This window comes from Aythya ferina, assembly GCF_964211825.1.
Source record: "Aythya ferina genome assembly, chromosome: 1".
NCBI classification, from domain to species: Eukaryota; Metazoa; Chordata; class Aves; order Anseriformes; family Anatidae; genus Aythya; species Aythya ferina.
Genome location: NC_140296.1, coordinates 85,642,671 through 85,656,904, shown reverse-complemented (window position 1 = coordinate 85,656,904; position 14,234 = coordinate 85,642,671). Strand labels below are relative to the sequence as shown.

General features: G+C 36.1%; 1 protein-coding gene across 4 annotated transcripts in view; it reads right to left on the bottom strand.

Annotated features, from left to right (window-relative positions):
• IL1RAPL1 (interleukin 1 receptor accessory protein like 1) overlaps nucleotides 1-14,234 on the bottom strand; it is a 773,813-nt gene that overhangs the window by 281,744 nt on the left and 477,835 nt on the right. For all 4 annotated transcript variants that reach the window (XM_084531795.1, XM_084531796.1, XM_084531797.1 and 1 more), the window contains 2 exons: nucleotides 5,193-5,379; nucleotides 2,880-3,033 (listed from right to left, as the gene is read on the bottom strand). In XM_084531795.1, the coding sequence (XP_084387921.1) occupies nucleotides 2,880-3,033; nucleotides 5,193-5,379 (341 nt within the window). The remainder of the gene's footprint in view (nucleotides 1-2,879; nucleotides 3,034-5,192; nucleotides 5,380-14,234) is intronic.

Here is a 14,234-nt window from a genome sequence, read left to right as displayed (position 1 = left end):
ACATAGCACATAGGAAAAACAAAACAAAACAAAAAGTATTTTTTTGATGATGGCTGTGTGATATTGGTGGCACGGAGAACCCTGATAAGGTAATACTAATGAATAGCAAGAGTTATTTTTCATGAGTCCCATTTTGATAAACACATCACAAGCTCCATTATGTTAAGGATTTTTGAAAGCAAGAGACAAATTGGTAATTCTCAAAACTACTTGCTTGCTCATACTTTTGTATTTCTTTTATTGTAACTCACTAATATGTTTGGCAGAAAAAATTCAAATGCCTCTGAAATATTTTCTCACTTTTTTTTTTTGATCTGATCCTTAATGATTAAATTTGTTCTTAGCAATAGTTCACACAAATGTCATCATTTATCAATACTGCCTGAAGGCACATCAGAAACTGTTGGAAGGATACATAGTTGCTTAGTTTTAATTAATTACATTTTCATTAATATAATAAAGAAATCAATCAGCAATTAATTTTTCTGCCATTAATTTGACATTTGGAACATTTATTTCTCATTTTCTTAATTAAAGCCTAATTTCTATTTCAAAACAAGCTATCTGTCCCCTCCACCTTCACCCACAACCCACCCATTCTAAATACTCCTAAATGTATTTTGAGGACAAAAATTGTTTTTCAGCACAAAGTATAAGGCTGGCTTGTAAAGCTCAAATCTCTTCCTATAAAGCATTGATAAAAAGTCTTATCAAGATGTTACTAGTTTTAGTATAAAATTAGTAAAATTAGTACTGTGGATAGATCTGTTTGTACCAGTACTATCCGAGCAGCTTATTGCTTTGGAGGTTATCTTTACATCTGCCAGGGGTGACAGAGGTGGAAGTTAAGTAATTCCCTCCTTATTCATTCATTCATTTTTAACACATCAAAATCAACCAAGTCTCTTTCTGTCTCTGTCCAGTTAAACACTGAACTACCAACACAAGTGATGAATTACATTTTTGAAACTAGAAGTAGCAACATGCATCTGGTTGCAACACTTTTCTTTCTCCCCTCTCTGAGTCTACTTGAAATCACAGTGGAGCATCACCCACGGGGACAGGAGGAATCACCTGAAGAATGAGCGAACACTCTTTAAGTCATATAATCATATGACTTATACATACATCATATATTGCAAAAGGTAATTGACAACCTCCTGGTACAAATCAAATTATATTATTATCATCTCTGCCTTGTATGCATGAGAATCAATTAGGATATGTTTATTGTGAGCTTAATCATTAGACAATAATTTCCTGTCTGTACTGACTAAATAAATCAATTCCAAACAATAGAAAACATATGAAGATATCCTTGATATTGAATTTAAATATAATTGATTGCCTGAATTCTCTCAAAACAACATAAACAGTATGATTCCCAGACTGAAGAAAGAAGAAAATCACAAACCATAGAAAACATTTTCTTCTAATAGAAGAAAATTACAAACCATAATTCATTTTAATTTCTGATAATGTGGAGTAAATGGGACACATCAAAATAGAAAGCAAACTTTTCACCATAAAGAGAAACTGTTCAAGTCAATCTAATGCACAATGTAAGTGTGGTTTCTAATTGTCATCATGCAAAATATTTATATATTAGATACTAAAAAGAAAAAAAGAAACAAACCAAAAAAAAAAAAAAAAGCCCACAGAACTCCTTGTCTAAGATTTGCTTATTGTTTTATTTGATATTTTGAGAGAGCTGATATACAACAGTTTATATACACAAATGTTGGTGTGAACCATGCAAATCTAGTTAATCTTGGTTTTCCCAGGGAAATACTGCTTCTGCCTTCTTTTTCTGTATATTCAATATATTGTTGAACTGCACAGTGTTATATAGATTGTGTTGCATTCCTGCCTTCCAACGTCATCCTATAATTCTAGAGGTTAATCCTCTGCCTTAAGTAAGCATACAGCTATACTCTTTAAAAGCTTGTTAAATAGATGTTAGAGGTCCGGTCAAGAACTGAAAAGCCAATGGACTGTTCTTCATACTGTTCTTCAGCTGTGAACCTTCCTATTTTGTTTTCATCTATGAGGAATTTTAAGTATTGATATGGTAGCTTTAAATGCAGATTATATTAAATTCATCTTCTTCAATTGCTGGTTGCTAAATTATATTTTACATATGTTATGTAATTACTCTGTGGAATTTGGTACTTCAAAATACCTTTAAAGCCCCAAATAAATGTATTAAAAAAAAAAAAAAAAAAGACTAATGGAAAACAGGTTAATTGGTTATGATTGCACACAAAATTGAGATCAAGAAGTTCTTGAACAATAAATTACAGAAAAGGCAGCAGAGAATAACAGAGAAAGAATGCTATTCATTTATGCATTGTTTGAACGCTAACCCTTATATATATATACATGCACTCATCTTTCCAGGCTATTGGTTTACAGTTACAACTCATCTCATGTCCCAAGGCAATCAGACCTACTGTTATTGGGTTATAGTTATAACTACTCTCATGTCCCAAGACATTTAACAACAACAACAAATTAATCATGATTTTTTTATTATTTTTTTTCTAGAATTAATGCTTGCTGAAGTTGTCTTCAGCTTATTCTTCTTATAGTCCTTGACTATATTTTCCATTCAAAAACATGGCCTATCTATAAGCTTTTGCAATACACCAAAACTCAGACTTAATCAAAATATTACACATACTATTGTGAAGCATTCAGGACAACCATGATGATTGACCATTCCTGCCTAAGCACAGCAAGGTTTTGTGCAAGAATGGTTTCTGTAGTTATAATGATTCAGATATTCACAACTCAAATCACGTAATCACAGAATGGTTGTTTAGTCACAAAATTATTTTTTTTCCTGCATATAATAGATAGTAAGAGCCTGTGATTACCTGTAACTGTTAATTCCGTAGTTCTTCTGACAACAAAGATTCCATATTTTACCTCACAAGTGTAATTTCCAATGTCATCCTCTCTAACTTCACGAATGACAAGTGTGTCCTTTTTAAACACAATACTTGATCTCCATGTCTTTGACTTGCATTCCTGTTTAAAGATAACATAACACTTCAGTGACTATATTCTTACACTTAAATTGAACCACAATTGACAGTGCTACTCAAAGCCAAGAAAGCTAGACAAGAACTAGGGACAGTTTTGAACTTTAGGTACATTAAAAATCTCAAAATCCAGTTCAGTTAAGTGTTGGTTAAAAAGAAAAATAGACCATATAATTTTATAAACTGAGATAATATTTTCTATCTGTTAAGAAATAAATAAATAAATATTCATTTGGTGTTATTTATTTATTTATTGGTTTGGTTTTGACACTAGTTTGTTGAGGGATTTCTATTTCATTTAATTACTTCTCATTACACTCATGTCTTTGATACATGACTGTTGTATTACAAGTAGATAGGGTTGCATGTTTATTTATTTTAAACAAAATTACAATTAAAAAAGTAGGGAAATAGAAGAAGTTGGGAATAAGGAGAAATGATGTTAGATAACTTCTTCTGTATGTATCTTAGAATCAAAATTATCTGAATTCTTAGTAATAAGTAAGTTACATAACTGAAAAAAAAAATCAGAATTTCAAATTTTTCAAAATATTATCATTTGTGCATTAACAGAGGCATTTTCTGCATGCATGTTTTTTTGACTCCTTGACATGATAATTTTCACCTGAGTAACTTTGATGATACTTGAAATAACTTCCTTGTTTTTTGTTTGTTTGTTCATTTGTTTGTTTGTTTTCCCCTAGGTCTTTGCATGTCTGAGCAAAGTTATTAGAAGAAAAGGGTTGATGTTTTTCATAAGACATTATCTTTTAATGTACTGTCAGGGAGTATTTTACTTGATTTTCCTAGCATAATCATTGTCTATGCATTATGGGCTTGGTTTTTAATGTTAAAATATTAGAGGCTGTTTCAGTTTTTTCAGATAACTGCTGTCAATGAATCCTTAAAAGCTAATATTTTGATATATTTTAATAGCCAGACATATTTTTTTTTATCAAATTTTAAATTTGATAAATCTTCTGGTATGTTTTTTATACACACAAAATAAGAGATGAATGTAAGCAAATAATTGGTGACATACCTCTCATCTTAGATATGTTAAGTCAGTTACTTCAGCCAGATTCCTTCTAGACCATATATATATATATATATATATATATATATATATATACACACACATATATATAAAGATACCATATATATATATATATATATATACATATATATAAATATATATATATATAAAGATACCATAGTCTGGTATTATATATATACCAGACTATGGTATTATATTAAAATTTATAAGTTATCAGGTAAATTACTGGACTTTAAAAAGAATAGAATTATACGTAGTTATACTAGGATGTTCCTCTATACACAGATATTTGTACAATACTCAGAATTTAATTTTCAGATTTATTGAACTGTTTTTGGGGGGGGGGGTTAAAATTGTATGTACTATATTACTGAGGTATTAAGTACTTCCTGCAAATGGTAAGAAACCCAGAAATCAAGCTGCTGTTCAGAGCGGTTCTTATAAGATGCCCACAGGTAGCCATGTTTCCTGGTATTTCACCCTTAAGTAAAGATACGGGAATCAATACACAGTATTGAAATAAAGCTATTGATAAAAACTATGAAATCATCTATAGTTGCAAGTAAAACCAAAATATATCAAGACTAACTGTTTAGAAGGGATTTATTGTTATTGTTGTTGTTGAATTTTATGCTGCAAATTTAAGCCGTTCATTCAGATAATTTTATGTGTAGTTATTCTAGTAATATTTTTCCAAGTATTTGTTATGTCTGAGTTTCCAGAGACACAATCTTCAGTCTGATATGGCACAAGCAGTTGTTGTATATGTAGCTCTCGTGGCTTTATGTTAACATATTAAATAAACCTGGACTGGTAGCAGTTTTCTTTTTTAGCTCATTTGTTAGCAGAAAGATGTTATTTGTGACATCTATAAATGGATATTAAGAAAACATCAGCTCTAAAATTTACCCAAGGAAGCAATTGAATTGCTCTCAGTCAGTTAATTCATTCTCTTCTATCCTCAAATCTGTTGTCTGTTCTTAACAGATTTTAAAACAATCCAAGCTTCATATCATATTCTGATTATGAAAAAAATCAGAACATTGTGTAATAGCTTGTTGAAGGTGAAAACTTATTGGGTTGCTTACCTTATACCATAGAATCTCTGGCTCCCTAAATGGAAATAAAAAATCCTCTACTTCAGGGCATGAGATTTCCTTGCTTTTGCTAAGTTCAGCTTTTTCAAAATATTTCATCTTTGAATTGTAGCAGAGTCCAGTGTCATTTTCACCCACCGTCAGAGAAATCGACACTTTCATACAGTAAGTTGAGTTTCTGTAACGCAATAAAAATAGAAATAAAAGTCTAAAATGAAAAAAAAAAATCAATGTACATGCTATATTTTAAGTAATAATTTTCATCCCAAGCAAGAGACAGAAAATCAAACATTTTATTTGTATGTATTCTGCAGTGGTTCATGATAATTTTACTGCTTTCTCAGCCACTATCTACAATATTTAGAATGTGTTAGCCTTGTTCTGTTACTGAAGGATTCTCTCTCCATTTTATCAAACTCCTTCTAACTTTACTGTCCTTACTGTATATTTGAGGACAAAATAGACAATAAAATCTACAAGTATTTACCAGTGATTCTAGATAACCAACCAGCTGACAGAAACCATTACAACAGTTTCCAAGGATGAACAGATCATGCCATAGACACCACACCATGAGATGTGTGCTCATCAGACTTGAGCATGCTTTGAAGTGGAAGTGGTAACTTTTTGTCAACTTTTAATTAAGATGAGTCTTATGAACCATCCAGTTACAGAATCACAGAATCACAGAACTGGAAGGGACCTTGAAAGATCATCGGGTCCAACCCCCCTGCCAAAGCAGGTTCCTCAGAGCAGGCTGCCCAGGTAGGTGTACAGACAGGCCTTGAATATCTCCAGAGAAGGAGACTCCACAACCTCCCTAGGCAGCCTGTTCCAATGCTCTGTCACCCTCACCGTGAAGAAGTTCTTTCGCATGTCAGTGCGGAACTTCCTGTGCTCTGACTTGCAGCCATTGCCCCTTGTCCTATCCCCACAAACCACTGAGAAGAGGTAGGCTACATCCTTCTGTCCCCCACCCCTCAGATATTTTTATATATATATATATATATATATATATATATATATATATATATACATTGACAAGATAACAGAATAAAGGGTGTTTTAAGCTTACATACTGCTGACTTGTTTAACCTTAGCCTCCATTCCCCATACTCCCAGGCCAAAACATTACTTCTGCATTACCTACAACCTTCATTAGTTTGGGCTCTTTCCTGAAACTTGTTACTTCCTCTGTTTTTGATATGCCAGACAGCTGGAGACTAGGAAACATTGTCTTGCTTCCCACATTTCACTATCCACTATAATTAGTGTCAAAGACAAAATTACTTGAAAGGATTTTTATTTTATTTTATTTTGCATTTTAGATTCCAGGTGGGCTGCAAGAGCATGTATAAAGTTGAACACTCTCTAGGAACACACTGTGACGATACAAGATTTCTCTCCTACTGTTTTGTAAATGCGCTTGACCCCTGATCTGCTGAAAGAGGAACCTGCAGAGAGCACTGAGAAAACATTCCTTTTCTCATTTCCATTCTCAGACTCTATGAGCCGATTGCTGATTTAGAACAGTCTTGTTTGCATCAAAAATGTCAAGATGTCAATGATGGCTAAATTTTCTCATTGTCTTTAGATTTCTTAATATCTGTTTCTTAATATCCTGTTTCTTAATGTCTGTTTCTTTTCAAGGCAAAGTGACAGAAATGCTTAAGAACAGGGAATAAGTAAATTCATTCAAAACAAGCAAACAGACAAACAAAACTTCTACAGTCCAATTTTATGGAGAAAACATAAACATAAAAAGAAAGATAGAAGTAACTAACAAATTGGAGAATATTATTAGAAATATAAATTCTGGAGCTGAATAACCCTTAGCTTTCTAACTAATTCATAGACATATAAGGAAAACAGTCACAAAATTACTTCCTTATAATGAAGCTATAACTACAATTTACTACTCCATTCAAGAAACCTTCTCTATAAATCAAATAACACTTAAACTTTATGCAAAATAAAAAATGCATTCATTGATTATGGATCACTTTTGCTGCTTTTAACCTGCTCATGATTCAGTCTCCAGTCTTACCTCTCCATGCAATTCAAAATCATTTGACATTTCAATGAACACATGTTCAGTACTGTACATTAGATTATTCCTCCAGAAAGCTACTCTATGGAGTATTTATTTGTAGCTTGAGAACATCATAGAAAATCACCTAAGTAATTTTTTTTCTTTCCCAAATTGGTAATATTCTCTTTCTGTGTTCTTGAAAGACTTGGAAATCTGGAGAAGGTCTAAACAATCCATCTATCTGTCTTTAAGGGTCAAGGGAGGAGTATACTATTGGATAACAGAAAGTAAATACTGGGAGGTATTGGCTATTTAATTTTCACATTTAAATATTGTTATAAATATTATCACAAATAAATATTATCTCATTATTTTAAAATTCCTAGAAGAAGTTTGGAAAAGCAACCAAGCAGGGAAATTTTTAACTGTAATCCCATTTCTCTGAAGAACCAAGCTAAGGATTTTATTTGTTTATTTATTTTTCTTTCCTTCAGTATTCAGAGGAAAATGGCCAAAATTTTTGGTTTCTGGTTTTGTCTACTAACAATTCTTTTCTGCAATAATGGTGATAAGAAATGCCAGAGCAAGCATTCCTTCTGAGGCACATTCAAGTTTCCATTGCAACTGGTTATCCTTTACCAGATGCAAGTTAGGCTTCCGGGTCTGAAAGAATCCAAAAAGCCTAATTTGTATTCTAGAGATGTCTCAGATTGTTTAAAATAATTGTTTGAAGAGGATCCTCCAAACCCTTGCAAGTAGTCAACATGCTAGGATGCCACTCTAACATGCTTGTGTAGTAGTGCCCACAGTATTGGAAATAAACATAGTGAGTTAGCAATCTGTGTGCAGTTGCAGGGCTACAGTCTTGATGGGATCACAGAGATGTGGTGGGATGACACCACATGACTGGAGTATTGCAATGGAGAGATCAAGATCTTTAGGAAGGATAGGCTGGGAAGAGAGGGAGTTTCCCTTTATGTGAGTGAGCAGCTGGAGAGCACTGAGTTTATGGGTTAGGATTAAAGAGAAGACAGGAGGTAAGGGTGGCGTTATAGCAGTTATCAGCTTACAGGTCACCTGACGTACAGACTGATAGAAGCAACCTCACATTTGCAGGCCTAGATCTTCATGAAGGACTTCAACTGACTTGATATATGGTGATGGGACAACACAGCAGCGCAGAAGTAGTCCAGGTGGTTCATTGACAATAATCTCCTCCCCCAAGGGATGGAAAAGCCAAAGAAGAGTGGTGCTCTGATGAACATTGGGATTGGACCAAACGACCTCCAGAGGTCCTTTCTAACTCCAACTATTCTTTGATTTTGTGATTCGGTGAAGATGTTATTATTTAATGACCAAAAAATGTATGTATCTGTGATTTGAGTCATGGATGTATTAGAATGAGTCCAGAGGAGGGCCGTGAAGATTATAAAAGAGATAGAGCACCTCTCCTATGAAGACAGGTAACTCCAACTGAGGGAGTTGCAATTATTCAGCCTGGAGAAGGCTTTGGGAGACCTTACAGCAGCCTTCCAGTATCTAAAGTGGGTCTTTGACAAAGCAGGAGAGGGACATTTTATCAGGATGTGAAGTGATAGAACAAGGAGTAAACTAAACTCCTTGGTTTTAAACTTTTTTTTTTTTTTTAAAAAAAAAAGGTAAATTAAAAAAGAAAAGGTAGATTTGGACCTGCAGGCCAGCAGTAGATTGCATAAGAAACAGTCTGGCCAGCAGGGCTAAGAAAGTGATTGTCCCTCTTTCCCTCTTTACTCAGCTCTGGTGAGGCCGCACCTCAAGTACTGTGTTCAGTTTTCAGCCCCTCGCCACAAGAAGAACATCGAGGTGCTCGAGAGAGTCCAGAGAAGGGCGATGAAGCTGGTGAGGGGTCTGGAAAATAAGTCTTACGAGGAGCGGCTGAGGGAGCTGGGATTGTTCAGTCTGGAAAAGAGAAGGCTCAGGGGCGACCTTATCACACTCTAAAGGTACCTTAAAGGAGGCTGTCAAGAGGTGGGGGTTGGTCTATTCTCCCATGTGCCTGGTGACAGGACAAAGGGGAACAAGCTAAAGTTGCGCCAGGGGTGTTTTAGGTTGGATATTCGGAAGAACTTCTTTACTGAAAGGGTTGTCAGGCATTGGAATGGGCTGCCCATGGAATTGGTGGAGACACCATCCTTGGAGGTCTTTAAAAGATGTTTAGATGTAGAGCTTAGTGATATGATTTAGTGGAGGACTTGTTAGTTTTAGGTCAGAGGTTGGACTCGATCTTGGAGGTCTCTTCCAACCTAGATGATTCTGTGATACATTAGATATAAGGAAGAAATTCTTTACACCGATTGTGGTGAGGCACTGGAACACGTTGCCCGAGAGAACTTATGGATGCCTCATTCTTGGAAGCATTTAAAGCTAGGCTGAATGGAGTTTTGAGTTACCTGGTCTAGTGGAAAGTTTCTCTGCCCATGGCAGGGGTTTAGAATTAGATAATCTTTAAGGTCCCTTCCAACCCAAACCATTCTATGACCCTATGATCCTATTATTCTATCTGCATCCTACAGACAGAAGCACACATTGAGTGGACTTTTAAGGTAATTATGTAGTAAACTGTTGGTATAAGATACTGAAATGTTTCGGGTTTTCTTTTTCAACTAAGTTTCCTAACAGAGTTTTCTGTAAAGAGCCCGAAGTATCATCAAAGGAATCACACACTCTGGATGCCCCTAGGTGACACAAACTTTCTTACTGAGGCTTTAAATGCTAACTGCACTGTCAGTCCGACTCATCTGGTACTCTGTCATAAACCAAGACTACTGGGATGAAACAAAACTCAAAAATAGTGATATAAAAGGCAGAGCAACACAAACAATGTGAACAAAGAAAAACAAGTTAATGTTTTCATAGCACAGAAGTGAGAGAAAAAATTTGAACAATCCCCAGGCAGGAATTAAGACAGGGAACAAGAAGGTGAGTTTGCTGATTATATCTGGATCTTCATGGATACAGTGGATATGGAGACTTTCAGCTATCAGAAACTGCAGCACACAGCAAAACCCTCTGGCAAACATGCATACTGCAGAGGCTTAAAAATGTTAGTGTGTTAGAGCTAAGGAAATTTTCCATATGTCTGTTACTGGAGGAACCGTATCAAACTAGCAAGCAAACAAGAAATCTTACATCATGAGATTAAGGAAATTTTATAACCCAATGGAAGCTTTTTTTACATTCACTATTAAGAACAAATGCAACTTTCTTTCAGTCTCCAGTGTGGTCCAAACTCTACAACTTTCGCATTACACAAGTAGACTTCAAAACAATACCAGTCTAAAAACTCTAAGTTTTTACTTTTTTACCTAGGTAAAATTCAGTCTGTAAAAATTAAACAAGTTATGAATACATCACAAATGGCTTACTAGAACTGTATATATTTCTTCCTCATGAAGTCATTTTCACCCTAACTTGTCATTTATGTATTATTGGTCTATAAACATTAAAGTAAAAACTATATAGTAAAAACTATAATAATATACTATTAAATCAGTAGTAAATATAATGATTATATTATAGGTCTTTTGTTTTTGTAGCCATTCAACATCCTAATAATTGTACAGCTCAGTAGCAGCAATGCTGTGATTGAACCTTGTAATAACAATACGACACTTAAGTTTATAAAAGGCTTAATTCTCCATGACTTCTATTATATTCCAGAAGTAGTTGCTCTAATGCCTAGCTTCCACAGTTTCTCTGAATCAGTGATTTACCCTTTTATTATCTGTGAATATGTGAAAGCATATGGAGTGCTGAATAACAAGGATCAGTTTAAACAAGAGAAGAAGCCCCCTGCTTTTCACTCATTTGTCTGCTTGAAACGGCATTTACTTCACCAGTTCATTTCACTAATGTTAGTTGCTTTGAAACTGTTGTAGGTGTGCATTTATACAGGATATCTATCATAAGGGATACCTCAGTCTTCAGACCTATAATAGAGGGAGTGTGAGAGAGTGGAAAGTGGGAAATCTCTACACAGAACATATTCTAAAAGAATATGGTTAAATTTATGCAAGAGGAGAGAATGACATAAATATCTTGTAAAAATAATAATAAAAAAATGTACAGATGAGAAAAGAGGAGGTCTTAATGGAAAGAAAAATGTAGACATGAGATCTGTTAAGCAGTTACAAATGCAGTCACGTAACAAAATCTCTTCCTTCTCCAGACAGTGACAAAGCAGTCCTAGCAACACCCTGATAACCTTGCTTAATTCCTGATCCAAATTGCTATTTTCTAAAATAAGCAATTTGGTAAAATAAGCAAGGGTAATTTATATCCCTCTTAGATTCCCAATTACTGTATATGAAGCTATGTCCTCTTTAATTAAGTGGAACTACAACAAATTGTAACAGATGAATCCATGCAATACTTTTACTGTTAAATTCATTAGGTAAACTTTTTTTTTTTTTTTCCTGAAAAACTTATTAGCAAATAACTATTTCTATAAAACAAAATTTGAAATAATTACTAACAACTGAAATTGTTATATGACTGTTGTTAATTCATCAGCTCAAGAAATTACAGTGATTTTTGTTATCTATATTTTTTTTTCTTAATTAAATTGATAATAAAAGTTAGCCACTTGAGTAAAACTTGTCATTTACCTATGTAACCCATGTTTTAGCATTCATATTCACCAACAATAACAATACTAAAAGGTTTTCTTCAAGTCAACATTCATACTAAAGAACCTCCTAGCATTTAGATATCCTTTCCTTTCTCTGTTCATATTATCTACTTTAATTGACATCCGCTGTCTTGAATTGACAGCATCTTTTAGATGAGTGCTGGGAAGTATACACGTGCATTTCCACTTTATTTCTTAATATTTCTTATTTCTTAATAGAAGAGAACCTAGTGAAAGCAATACACACACACACAAAACAAAACAAAACAACAACAACAACAAAAAACACAAATTAACTTCTAAGATATAGAAAAACATTACTGATTACTATTTTGATAATTTTCCGGAAGATAACTGACTAAATAATAGAAGTAAGTCTCACATAGATTATATCTAAGGTCATTGTATTAAACTATTTGTCAAATAATAGAAAAACAAAATTATCAAATAGAAAAAATAATGCATTCAGGTTTAATTAAATGTAGTATATAAAGTATATAAGTTTTTTTTTTGTTGTTGTTGTTGTTTTATTTTGTTTTGTATGATTGTCTTTTTCCCCCTTTGGCTTTGTCTCCTCCCAGCTTTGTGTCATTGGCATACTTGCTGAGGGCAGACATTATTCCCTCTCCAAGGTCGTCGATGAAGATGTTGAACAAGACCAGACCCAGCATCGGCCCCTGGGGAACACCGCTAGTCACAGGCCTCCAGCCAGACTCTGCTCCTCTGATCATCACCCTCTGAGCTCAGCCAGCCAGCCAGTTCTCAACCCACCTTGCCGTCCACTCATCTATCCCACACTTTCTCAGCTTTGCTAGTAGGATGTCATAGGAGACAGTATCGAAAGCCCTGTTAAAGTCAAGGTAGATGACATCCACCGCTCTCCCCCCCATCTACCTCCCATGGTGATGCCATCATAGAAGGCAATGAGGTTGGTCGAACACGACTTCCCCTTGATGAATCCATGCTAACTACTCCTCATAACCTTCTTCTCTTCCAATTGCTTGGAGACGGCATCCAGAACAAGCTGCTCCAATACCTTTCCAGGGACAGAGGTGAGACTGACTGGCCTGTAGTTTCCCGGATCCTCCTTCCTGCCCTTCTTGAAGACTGGAGTGACATTGGCTATCCTCCAGTCTTCAGGCACCTCACCTGTTCTCCAGGACCTTTCAAAGATAACAGAGAGCAGTTCGGCGATCACATCTGCCAGATCCCTTAGCACATCCATCCCATTGGGACCCATGGATTTGTGTGCGTTGAGCCCACTCAGATGCTCCAGAACCACTCCAACGTCCACCAGGGGGGAGCCCTCCATTTCCCAGACCCTTTGTCCTATTGCCAGGGTCAAGGAGTCCCAGGGGAGTGTCCTTGAAGCAAAGAAAGCATTCAGTATCTCTGCCCTCTCAGCGTTTCCCGTGACCAGGACACACCCCTCATTCTGCAAGGGACCCACATTATCCCTAGTTTTCCTCTTGCTGTTTACATACTTGAAAAAAAAATTATTATCCTTTATTTCTTTCGCAAGCCTCATCTCTAGGTGGGCTTTAGCCTTCCTCGTCGCGTCCCTGCAGGCCCTGACAACACATCTATACTCATCCCAAGAGGACAGGCCCTTTTTCCACATTTCATAGACCATCCTCTTCCTTTTGATCTTATTGATGAGCTCCTTGCTCATCCATGCGGGTTTCCTGCCCCCCTTCCCAAATTTCCTATTCCTCAGGATGCACCGATCCTGAGCATGGAAGAAGTGCTGCTTAACTGTAGCCCAGATCTCACAAGCACCCTTGCCTTCTAGCAACCTATCCCATGAGATACTCCCAAGCAGGTCCTGGAAGAGCTCGATGTTGGCTCTTCAGAAGTCCAGGGTAGCAATCCTGCTTTTAGCCTTACTTCCTTTGCCTAGCTCCATCTGTAACTCCACCATCTCATGGTCGCTGCATCCCAAGCTGCCCCCAACCTTCACATCCCTAACAAGGCCATCCCTGTTGGTAAGAACGAGGTCCAAGAGCACCCCCCGCCTCGTCAGCTCCTCCACCACCTGCATCAGAAAATTGTCCTCAACGCATTGTAGGAACCGTTTGGACTGCTCGTGCCTGGCCGAGTTGCTTACCCAGCAGATGTCTGGGTAATTGAAGTCCCCCATGAGGACCAGCGCTCGTGATTGTGAGGCTACTAGCAGCTGCTCGTAGAAGGCCTCATCGACTTCCTCCTCCTGATCTGGAGACCTGTAGTAGACCCCTACCACCATGTCTCCCATACCAGCCCACCCCTTAATTCTTACCCACAAGCTCTCCACTTGTCCTTCACCCTCCCCCATCTGGAGCTGGGTACACTC